The sequence below is a fragment of the Palaemon carinicauda genome, chromosome 16 (assembly GCF_036898095.1).
Source record: "Palaemon carinicauda isolate YSFRI2023 chromosome 16, ASM3689809v2, whole genome shotgun sequence".
Taxonomy (NCBI): Eukaryota; Metazoa; Arthropoda; class Malacostraca; order Decapoda; family Palaemonidae; genus Palaemon; species Palaemon carinicauda.
In genome coordinates, this window is record NC_090740.1 from 6,154,533 (window position 1) to 6,166,881 (window position 12,349).

The following is a 12,349-nucleotide window of genomic DNA, read 5'->3' on the forward strand; positions in this document are numbered from 1 at the left end:
GAGGGGGAGAGATATAAAATCAGTTTTCACACAAAGGACCTTACTTGCATGAATAAAAACGAAGTTCCTTAAGGTCTAGCAATATCCGATCACACCAGAAATTCATGCATTCTAATTCATAATCTGCATTTAAAAAAGGTTTACTGACGATAATGATCATAGCTCATTAACAGCTGTAATCTTCGTTAGATATAAAATGTTATAAAAAACTATACAAATCTAGAAAAAACTCGACGACATTACAGCCGTCCACAATACCATAACTGAGAGAACCGTACTCCCCTTTCTAGTGACGTCATAACACCCAGCCACTCCTCCACCTCCTCCTCCTCTCTCTCTCTCTCTCTCTCTCTCTCTCTCTCTCTCTCTCTCTCTCTCCATTGGCTGGGTTTTAAAGCTGATAGAGGCAACGGTTATATCCCTGTGGCCCCTGAGCAGATAATCCTTAGGGGGTAAGGATGAGGTTCATCGCTTTAATGCTGTCTTTATCTATAGAAGGGATATTGGTTGTGTGGTATTCTCCGACACTTCAATCATAGGGAAGAGTCAAAGATGATTAATGATCTCTGTTTGTAGAAGGAGTCTGAAACACGGTGACGTGGCGATAGGTAAGATAAGAAGAGTTTCGGACTGAAAATCAAAGAATATCAATGGCGGTTGGCTCGCTTTCGTTACTCTCCATCCCATCTCTGAATTCCTTCATATATTTCATGCTTAAATACCGTATTTTTTATTCTCTCGTATCTATTATGTATGTCTTTACCTTAAAGAAAAAACTCGCTAAAAATTCCCACTGTAGTATTCGAGTTACATTGATTTTATGCTTATACTGTCGATGTAAATAGCTCATATTTAGCCATAGGCCTATACCCAGAACAACATCGTCTTTATTGTATATAAATGCATTATTTTATGTTAAAGAATTTAGAATAATGATAAACGTGTTTATGCACCGTACACAACTATACTTAGGCAACAGAAAATCACCGTTAATCTCCCCCCGAAGAATCTGAAATCTGACTCGACCAACGTCTGCAATCACCCACTTTTATGAATCTCATCACGACTGAAAACATCATCACATTGAGTTACTGGAAGACTTGGTAACGTGGAAATCCTGCCGGCTGGTCACATAGGAGGGTTTATGATGTTAGCTGATGTTCTAAAAAATGCTTGTGAGTTGCTGCCAAAAAATAGTCCCCAGGAGATTAGACCATTCAACACTTCAGTCATCTAACAAGACAAACAAGCTAGATTCGATTTTTTTTCCCAAAAGATTCTGTCTGGAGACATCATGAAGAGTAAGCGAAAAAGTATTGTTTTTTGTAGATCTGCAACAAACATACATACATACGTACATTAGAAGTGAAGTGCTTTATCATAAACAATGAAAACTCACGACTTGGTCTATCTCAGGGATCATAGAGAGGCACTAGGGAAGCATTTTCTTTTTCTAACTAACGCTAAACTTTTTTCCCTCATTTTTTTTTCATGAGCTCTTCATGAAAAAGCTCTTTGCTTCTTTGCACTGTATACTATTCTCTAAATATTTTTATTTTTCCTAGAGACCAACGGCTGGCTACCATAAAAGTGCATCACGATTAATTGGAAGACTTTGTTACTCTGAGAAGGTGGGAGTCAACTCCCTGGAAGACACGGTTAAGTCTGATCTTTTGTGATAAATCAGACAAAAACAATCAGGCATTACCACCTGCTGCCACTGTAGTTTGGCTTATATCTGCTATCCAGCAATCTGGATCACTTCTTTTGGTGCTATGCTGAGTATTCTTGTTTTGTATTCTGATACCTCACACCTCTATGGATCAACTACACATGTTCAGCTGCTAACTATATGCTGGCAAGTCTACTGAGGTGCCAAACTTCCCCATCTCCACTGAGATTCTTATTGCTGCTTCGATAATTTTTTTTTCAGGCTTATAAATCTATCCAAAGTTTGCTCATGTTTGTATCCTTTTGAATGTGCATTATCGTAACTAAACTTGAGTACAAACCTCAGCAGGCTTCTCATCACTGTGTATTGCAACAGCATTAATCTTGATGCAAGTCCCTCTTTTAGAGGCAAAATATAAACAATAGTACTACAATTACTTGAGCACTAGAAGGGTAGACCAATTTGGAAGGCCTCTATTAGGGCGTAGAATGAAGTGGTGATACCAATAACTCCAAACAGACAGCCTAAGAAAATAACAAACCAGTCATAGGCTATGTCTCCCCATTCTAATTTCCCAGCTTTTATCTTTAGGTGAAAGTAACAGGGCCATATGAAGGATAACATTGTGCCAGTGAATGAGCCAATCAACCCCATCAGTATGGCAAAGTGAGGAATTGATATGGCCATCAGGATGGTAAAGATAACTACAATCACCCGTATGCCTAAGGCCCAGACTTTTAGTTCTCCATCCAGTGCCCAGACTGATGGAAAGATCGTTTTTGGACGACCTCGGAAGAAAGTGACCTCAATGATTTCACAAGCAGCGTAAAAGGGCAGTGGATAAGATAGCAATGCTTTCACAACTAGGATGATATTTACAAAACCTTTGAAGGTTGGGTTTGGCAAGTTATTGGTGATCACCTCCTCTGTATCTTCAGCCCAGGTCAAGAACCCAACATAACCAAAGAGGGACTTGAACAGAGCAGCACTGACGTGACTCCAGTTCAACATGCAGGTGAATTTAGACCTGTCAATGAGGTTGTACTCAAGCGTTGGCAGGAAGATGTGGGAAGTGTAGCTGAAGACAATGATCCCAAGAGCTATTGGGAACTCTAATATGTCAATTCGGAACATTACTTTGGACCAAGCCCAAGTTGGGGCATTGCCTATGCAGTAGGCAAAGATAATGATATTGATGGCAAGATGGGCAATCATGCACCAGAAAGAGAGTGTTGAAACGTGGTGGAGGTTCTTGAGGAACCCACAGGGGAGAAGGATGATGCCGCAGATCATCATCCAAGACCGGGTGTCGATGGGGCCGTCAGGGAAACTGCCAATCATCAGGTCTCCACAGAGCACGATGTACAGGATGCAGGTCATCAACAGCTCAATCAACTATAAAATTAAACATTGAAAATAAATTAGAGCGCTGATCAGTATTATTCAAACAAATCACAATGAACACAAGTTAAACATAACAAGTCATGATGCATGAAATTTCTACAAATACGACAAAAATGCATTTAGTCATGAACTAAGATTGATTATGTTTTAAAGTACTATGATGACAATTCATGAGTGTGATACCAATAACTATATCATATACCTGTCATAAACAGCAAATAGACTCATTGTTGGCAAAATACTTATAATTCAAACTTTCAAATAGACTCACTATTGGCAAAATACTTATAATCCAAACTATCAAATAGACTCACTATTGGCAAAATACTCATAATTCAAACTATCAAAAAGACTCATTGTTGGCAAAATACTTATAATCCAAAGTATCAAATAGACTCACTAGAGACAAAATACTTATAATCCAAACTATCAAATAGACTCATTGTTGGCAAAATACATATAATCCAAACTATCAAATAGACTCATTGTTGGCAAAATACTTATAATCCAAACTATCAAATAGACTCATTATTGGCAAAATACTTATAATTCAAACTTTCAAATAGACTCATTGTTATCAAAACACTTATAACTCAAACTTTCTCACCTGAGCTGAATTGACGATTTTACCACCCCATTTAGCCCCGAAGACCTCTTTGGCTATGCCCTTGTAAGAATGTCGAACCCTGACCAACTGTCCTTCCTCGTTCAGGTCGTAGAGACAGTCCACCAGGATCTTGCCGGTGTAGCAGCAGATGTAAGCTATTCCAGTCATGGCAACGATGGCCCAGTAGCCGCCGTGTAGAACGGCATACGGAAGGGATACGATAAACATCCCCTGCAATAGAACAGGAAAAATAGACACATTATTATTATTATTATTATTATTATTATTATTATTATTATTATTATTAGTAGTAGTAGTAGTAGTTGGAAAAGCAGGATGCTATAAGCCTAGTGGTTATTATTATAATTATTATTATTATTATTAGTAGTAGTAGTAGTAGTAGCCACGCTACAGTCATAGTTGGAAAAGCAGGATGCTATAAGCCTGAGGGTTATTATTATTATTAGTAGTAGTAGTAGTAGTAGCAGTAGTAGTAGTAGCCAAGCTATAGCCATAGTTGGAAAAGCAGGATGCTATAAGCCTAGTGGTTAGTAGTAGTAGTAGTAGTAGTAGTAGCCAAGCTACAGCCATAGTTGCAAAAGCAGGATACTATAAGCCTAAGGGTTATTATTATTATTATCATCATCATTATTATTATTATTATTATTATTATTAGTAGTAGTAGTAGTAGTAGTAGTAGCAGCCAAGCTACAGCCATAGTTGGAAAAGCAGGATGCTATAAGCCTAAGGGTTATTATTATTATTAGTAGTAGTAGTAGTAGTAGTAGTAGTCCAGCCACAGCCATAGTTGGAAAAGCAGGATACTATAAGCCTAAAGGTTAATATTATTATTATCATTATTATTATTATTAGTAGTAGTAGTAGTAGTAGTAGCCAAGCTACAGCCATAGTTGGAAAAGCAGGATGCTATAAGCCTAAGGGTTATTATTATTATTATTATTAGTAGTAGTAGTAGTAGTAGCAGCAGCCAAGCTACAGCCATAGCTGGAAAGGCAGGATACTATAAGCCTAAGGGTTATTATTATTATTATTATTAGTAGTAGTAGTAGTAGTAGTAGTAGTAGTAGTATTGCTTGTTAAGCTACCACCCTAGTTTGAAAATCAAGATGCTAGAAGGTCAAGAGCTCCAAAAGGGAAAAATAGCCTAGTGGGGACAATGAGGGAAAGAAATAAGGAAATAAATAAACTACAAGAGACGTAATTGACAATTAAAATGAAATATTTCAAGGTACCAGACTAGGAGATCATTCCACAATCTGGTTACAGCTGGAATAAAACTTCTAGAAATACCGCTTATCATTAAGCCTTATGACGGAGAAGACAAGAAGGTTAGAACTAAGCACATGACTATAGTCCATTTCTTTTATCGAGGCAGATTTGCATCGACTCGCAGCGGTGCCCTTTTAGCTCGGAAAAGTTTCCTGATCGCTGATTGGTTAGAATTATCTCGCCCAACCAATCAGCGATCAGGAAACTTTTCCGAGCTAGAAGGGCACCGCTGCGAGTCTGTGCAAATCTGCCTCGATAAAAGAAATGGACTATAGAACTACGTACAGAAAGGTACAGTCTGTGAAGAAATGAATGCAAATGATGGGCATAATTATGAAAAAAAAAAAAAACTCATGCAATATGATAAAAAAAAAACTAGCTGAATGACGTTGTCAGAGGTATATATCCAAATCAGGTTATGGAATTTGATAGAACTCAAATTTTTGGGCAACAAATTAACATGATAGTCTGCATTTTAAGACCAGCCAGTACAACAGTATTGAAAACAAGGTAGAATTAAACGATTGAAATATTTCCTCACCCTTGACTGAACAATAAAAAAGGCTTTCTCAATATACCAATTTTATGTACAACTGAAGAAGAGACAGACTGATTGTGTTTCTCAAAAGTAAACTTACAAATCAAGAATCACGCCTAGAATTTTGCGAGTTGTATATAGTAAAATATATATTTTCAATGCATAGATCTGGAAGTTGAGGAGCCACAGACATTTAGCAACTTACAATCATATTTTGTTATGATTCAGTTCCATCCCCCATGATTTGAGCCATACACTTATTGTAAGTGGATCACTGTCGAGAGACTTCGACGCATAGGTCTATAATCAGAAGTTGGAACTGGTACAAAGAGAGTACCATCATCTGCTTATACATATACATACACTTCACACACATTATATATATATATATATATATATATATATATATATATATATATATATATATATATATATATATATATATATATGTGTGTGTGTGTGTGTGTATTTATATATATATATATATATATATATATATATATATATATATATATATATATATATATATATATATTACAGAAATACTGATATACATGTACATATATACACATTTATATATAAATTTACATAAATACACGCATATACATATGTATATAAAAACTTACATATACATTTATATATACAGATATGTGCATTTATAGCATTTATAAATGCTCAGACAGTACTACATTGGATCCTTCTCTCTGGTTACGGTTCATTTTCCTTTTGCCTACACAGACACTGAAGAATCAGGCCTATTCTTTACCTACTATCTTCTATCCTCATGCACCTGACAACGCTAAGATTACCAAATAATTCTTCTTCACCCAAAGAGGTTAACTACGGCACTGTAATTGTTCAGTGGCCATTTTCCTCTTGGTAAGGGTTGAAGAGACTCTTTAGCTATGGTAAGCAGCTCTTCTAGGAGAAGGACATTCCGAAATCAAACCATTGTTCTCTAGTCTTCGGTAGTGACATAGCCTCTGTACCACGGTCTTCCACTGTCTTAGGGTAGAGCTCTCTTGCTTGAGGGTACATTCGAACACACCATTCTATCTTATTTTTCTTCCTCTTGTTTTGTTAAAATTTTTATAGTTTATATAGGAGATATTTATTTTAATGTTGTTTCTCTTCTGAAAATAGTTTATTTACCATTTTTCCTTTCCTCATTTGGCTATTTCACAACTAGGGTTGTAGCTTAGCAAGTAATAATAATAATGATAATAATAATAATAATAATAATAATATACATTACTGGAGACTATGAAGCGTGAAGTAGGAGCAGATGTATAGAGAGGTGGTGAATTAAAAGCTCAAGATAGAGACGACTGGAGAAATCTAACTGAGGCCGTTTGCGTCAATAGGCGTAGGAGGAGATGATATATATATATATATATATATATATATATATATATATATATATATATATATATATATATAGACAGAGAGAGAGAGAGAGAGAGAGAGAGAGAGAGAGAGAGAGAGAGAGAGAGAGAGAGTATATATATATATATATATATATATATACTGTATGTGTATCTGTAAATATACATCGATCTACATATATAATATTCATATATGTGTATATATACACGTGTGTTTATGTATACTTGTATATATACTGTATATAAAATTTGGTACGTTTTGATTTTTAAATGCTAGCCATCAGTTTTAAACAGCAGAAAGGGAGAAAAATTATAACAAATCATATCTTAATAATATGCACATTCTCTCTCTCTCTCTCTCTCTCTCTCTCTCTCTCTCTCTCTCTCTCTCTCTCTCTCTCTCTCTCTCTCTCTCTCAAGCTTTTTATGTAATATATAAATATTTATCAGCAAAAAAGAAAAAAAACGTAATTTTTATTGTATTGCTATAAAAAAAGCCTATATGGTTGTTTGCGAGTATAAAATATAGAAAAAGACTGAAATACAATGCAGTAAATTTTATACTTTCAAGAAAGTAAAGAAGAAGAAGAATGGAGAGAGAGAGAGAGAGAGAGAGAGAGAGAGAGAGAGAGAGAGAGAGAGAGAGAGAGAGAGAGAGAGAGAGAATTAGCATATGCCCTTGTATAAAGTTAAAGCACTAGAGAAACAGAAAAAATAAATTCAACCAATGCATATATCTATATATTTTCACATATCTCTCTAGGAGAGAGAGAGAGAGAGAGAGAGAGAGAGAGAGAGAGAGAGAGAGAGAGAGAGAGAGAGAGAGAGAGAGTCGACTATCGATGAAGTCAGCCACTGAACAGTCTTATCACCATAATGTTAATTAAGTCTGGCGTCTCGCTGAGAGTGTGTTCAATGTCTGACTTACGAGAATGGTCGTATCTGCCAAAAAAAAAAAAACGACAAAATTATTTCTCATCGTTTGAGTTTCTCGAAGCTTTCCTCCGAGGCCGAACTGTGGGATGATTTAATTGCATTTATTTTTATTCTGATTTAAGCTTTTGCTGTTATTTAAAGGTTTAAAGGACGTTCGTGAATGGCAGAGACAAGGTCTATTCTCTCGATCTTGTCTGTTTAAGTTGAATGTTTTCTTTGTTCCATCTACTAACTAGGAATTTCTTTACTTCTTCGATTTGTTCCACTCGTCCTTCCCTAGATGGGATATCTGCATTTCATCTATTTTTTTTTTATTTTCCATTTATCACTTATAATAATAATAATAATAATAATAATAATAATAATAATAACTATTTTTATTATTATTATTATTATTACTATTAATTTATTATTATTAATAATAATAATAATAATAATAATAATAATAATAACTATTTTTATTATTATTATTATTATTATTACTATTAATTTATTATTATTATTAATAATAATAATAATAATAATAATAATAATAATAATAATAATAATAATAATAATAATAATAAACATTGGTAAAAGACATGAGCAAAAATAATCTAATTAGAAATTACAAGTAGTACTTAAAAAACTCTTCTGCTGAAAGCAGAGTTATCTAGGTTAAGTTTCGGTTGAATTTTTTCTATGTAAAATGTTTCCAATAATCTTAGCTCGGTCTCAAATCGAGCTTTACATATAATACTAAAATCAAGATGATTAAAATTGGCGTTACACACTCCATGGCAATGATCTCTTCTTATAGAGGACTGAGAAGGCTTACCTAGTGGTAGAAGGGTCCTTGAACTAATGCCTCTATGTTCAAAGGTTCTGGTAGACAACAGTTTAGTCGAACATAGAGGCATTAGTTCAAGGACCCTTCTACCACTAGGTGAGCCTTTTCAGTCCTCTATAAGAGATCATTGCCATGGAGTGTGTAACACCAATTTTAATCATCTTGATTTTAGTATTATATGTAATGCTCGATTTGAGACCGAGCTAAGATTATTGGAAACATTTTACATAGAAAAACTTCAACCGAAACTTAACCTAGATAACTCTGCTTTCAGCAGAAAAGTGTTTTAAGTACTATGTATAATTCTTAATCATCTTATTTTTGCTCATGTCTTTTACCAATGTTTATTTCTTTCATCTTTTTAATTTCTCATTTTTTTTGTATTTTTAATTTTACAATTTTTGGGAGTTTTATGTTTTTAGTTTTTTTTTTGGGGGGGGGCTTTTTTTGTTTTCATATTTCTTTTTTTTTGAGATTTCCTATCTCTTTTTTTAATTCAGGAAAGATTTCTTATTTACATGCGAAAAATTTGCCCAACGCATCGAACATATCGCCAAACACTGTTTCCTTTTGCCTTCGAGGACGTTGGTCCCTCTGTCCTGGCTGTTGCCTTGAGCGTGGTGGTTGAAACTCTGCATCGTATTCCTTTCTGATTTGTCCATCCGTCGGAACAGTTTTAGCATCAACCAATTCTTTAAACTTCTCTTCGAATGCCTCCTGTATGAATTTGGGTTTGTCCCCGTGTCTGTCCGGATGAAACTTCATGGCCAAGCCTTTGAAGGCTTTTGAAATTTCTGACCCACACCCAAAACCCATTTCTTCTTTAGCACCTTAGCATCTTCTATGAACCTCAAACATTCCTCAGATTCCTGTACCGTTCTCGCTGCTTCGAAGTCATTCATGGCAGCGTCGAAAAGGCCAAGTTTGAGAAGGTGCTTCCCTCGTAGCATGTAGGCTCTGGATCCTTGAAGACCTTTCTCAATGGCTTGGCAATAGTCCAATATGATATCCGTGTCGAGAGGGTTTCCGGAGGCTGCGTTCGCTTCAGCTCGAAGGAGATGCAGAAGAGCATTTTCAGTGTTTAGAATTTCCTGTTTTTTGGACGCAGTCATTTTCCAGTTTTTCTATTTTCTCATTATGGATTTTCTTAATTTCCTTCATTATTTGCTTTTTCACTTTCGTATTAAGAATTTCCTGTTTCTTCTCCTGTTCCTTCATCTGAAGGTCTTTTTTGGCGAAGTCCTTTTCCAGTTTTTCTATTTTCTCATTAAGGATTTTCTTAAATTCTTCCATTTCCTCCATTTTCGTTTTAAGAATTTCCTGTTTCTTCTCCTGTTCCTTCATCTGAAGGTCTTTTTGGGCGAAGTCCTTTTCCGGTTTTTCTATTTTCTCATTAAGGATTTTCTTAAATTTTCCATTTCCTCCATTTCAGTCTTAAGAATTTCCTGTTTATTCTCCTGTTCCTTCATCTGAAGGTCTTTTTAGGCGAAGTCCTTTTCCAGTTTTTCTATTTTTTCATTAAGGATTTACTTAAATATTTCCATTTCCTTTTAAAGAATTTCCTGTTTCTTCTCCTGTTCCTTAATCTGAAGATCTTTTTGGAAGCAGTCGTTTTGCAGTTTTTCTATTTTCTCATGATGAATATTCTTAATTTCTTCTATTTCCATGTTTAGAATTTCCTGTTTCTTCTCCTGTTCCTTCTTCTGAAGATCTTTTTCAGCGCAGTCAATTTTCAGCTTTTGATACTCGGTCTCTTTCTGAGCTTTGAGTTTTTCTTGTGTCTCTTTCTCTGTACGCATTTCTTCTATTACTCTTCTCAATTCATTTAGTTGTCCTTCTTTAGCCCTCCTTCTCATAGCAAATATTATTCCACCGAATATAGCGCCAGCAGCAGCCAAACAGATGTAAATGGGCTTGTTACCATGAGAAAGGATTTCCTCCCTCGCTCCGATGTTTGCCAACGAACCATCTTCATTTCATCTGGTCGTTGAATCTCAAAGCTTCTGCCTCCATTTGCCGCAATCCAAGTTCACACCCACGTAGTTCCTCACGGGCTTTCCAATAGGCCCCAATCCAAGAACAGTGCTGCAGCCACCCACCGAGGAAGCCATCCTGAGAGGCGACTGCACGACAGTCTCCAAAACGCGGTGCCTCTGGGAGAAGCCTCGAAGACCATTTGAAGACCAAGGACTCCTGGAGAGTTCGCAGCTGTCCCTGAAGATTTAACGTCATATCCTCGCATGCAGCGTTCCGTTCTTGAATAACTAAAGCTGCATTTTGAGGCAAGTTGTATTTTCCTCTAACAAATTGTCCGATAATATTCACACACACACACACACACACACACACCAAATGCTTGTTTAAAAATATCCATAACCATTCATACCTATCCAGAGGTTCGTATCAGCATTAGTTTGAAAAAAATGAAGTCTATAAAGGACTCTGAAGACTTTTCAGTTTCCTGGAGACATTTTTGGCGTCACCGACTCCAACAACAGGTCTCTGGGAAATTTTTCCCTCCTCTCCAGACGGAAGACAGTGTTAACTTAAGAAATAATATATATATATATATATATATATATATATATATATATATATATATATATATATATATATACATATATATATATATATATATATATATATATATATATATACATATATATATATATATATATATATATATATATATATATATATATATCAGACCTTTTCACTTGTGTTTTTCTGCACCCGAACACTGCACAATGTGACGGCATAATTATTTTAATCACACATAAATATAAAAGAAAACGGAATCACGTTCCCGACTCCAGCCACACCTGGACTGAGGCCGGAATTTCAATGGACCCTCGGCCAGGTACTTCTAGTGACGACACTGCGCAAAAGACCTCATTACTGGTTAGCTGTTGAGTAGACCTTGTATTCTCTCGATCTTGAGGCAAGGGACAGTGACAATGCCCTAGCCGGACAATGTCCTAGAGAGTGACATATATGATCAGTGCCCTAGTCCCCTCTCCACCCTAACAAGGACCAGCCAGGAAGGACCAGGGAATGGCTGCTGATGACTCAACAGATAGACCTACAGGCTCTTCAAACCCCCATCCTTAGCTCACAAGAATGGTGAGGTTGCAGCGACCAAAGAAACTAACGAGTTTGCGAGGGACTCGAACCCCAGTCTGGTGTTAACAAGTCAGGGACGTTACCACATCGGCCACCACAACCCATAATGGGATATTAAGCTGGAGATGGATGAGACATTTCTTGAGATATTTTTCGAGACATTTGAGACTTTTTTTTGGAGACATTTGAGAAATTTTTTAGGATTGTGGTGGTCTACTGTAAACGACCCTGCCTGGCCATCACCAAACTGGGGTTCAAGTCACGCTCAAGCTCGATAGTTTCTTGTAGTGTCTGCATCCTCACCATCCTTGTGAACTAAGAATAGGCAATTTGGGGGAGCCTATAGGTCTACCTGTTGAGTCATATTATTATTATTATTATTATTATTATTATTATTATTATTATTATCTAAGCCACAACCCTAGTAGGAAAAGCAGGATGCTATAAGCCCAAGGGCCCCAACAGGGGAAAAATAGCCCAGTGAGGAAAGGAAATAAGGAAAGTAATAAAATACAAGAGAAGCAATGAACAATGAAAAAATATTAAAATAAATGAAAACTATAAT

General features: G+C 35.9%; 1 protein-coding gene across 1 annotated transcript in view; it reads right to left on the reverse strand.

Moving 5' to 3' along the window:
- The window catches only part of VGAT (vesicular GABA transporter), a 32,651-nt gene continuing 20,302 nt past the window's right edge, over positions 1-12,349 (reverse strand). The window contains exons 2-3 of the mRNA XM_068389580.1: positions 3,684-3,914; positions 1-3,067 (exon numbers count right to left, since the gene is read on the reverse strand). Coding sequence (XP_068245681.1) covers positions 2,117-3,067; positions 3,684-3,914 — 1,182 coding nt within the window. The 3' untranslated portion in view covers positions 1-2,116. The remainder of the gene's footprint in view (positions 3,068-3,683; positions 3,915-12,349) is intronic.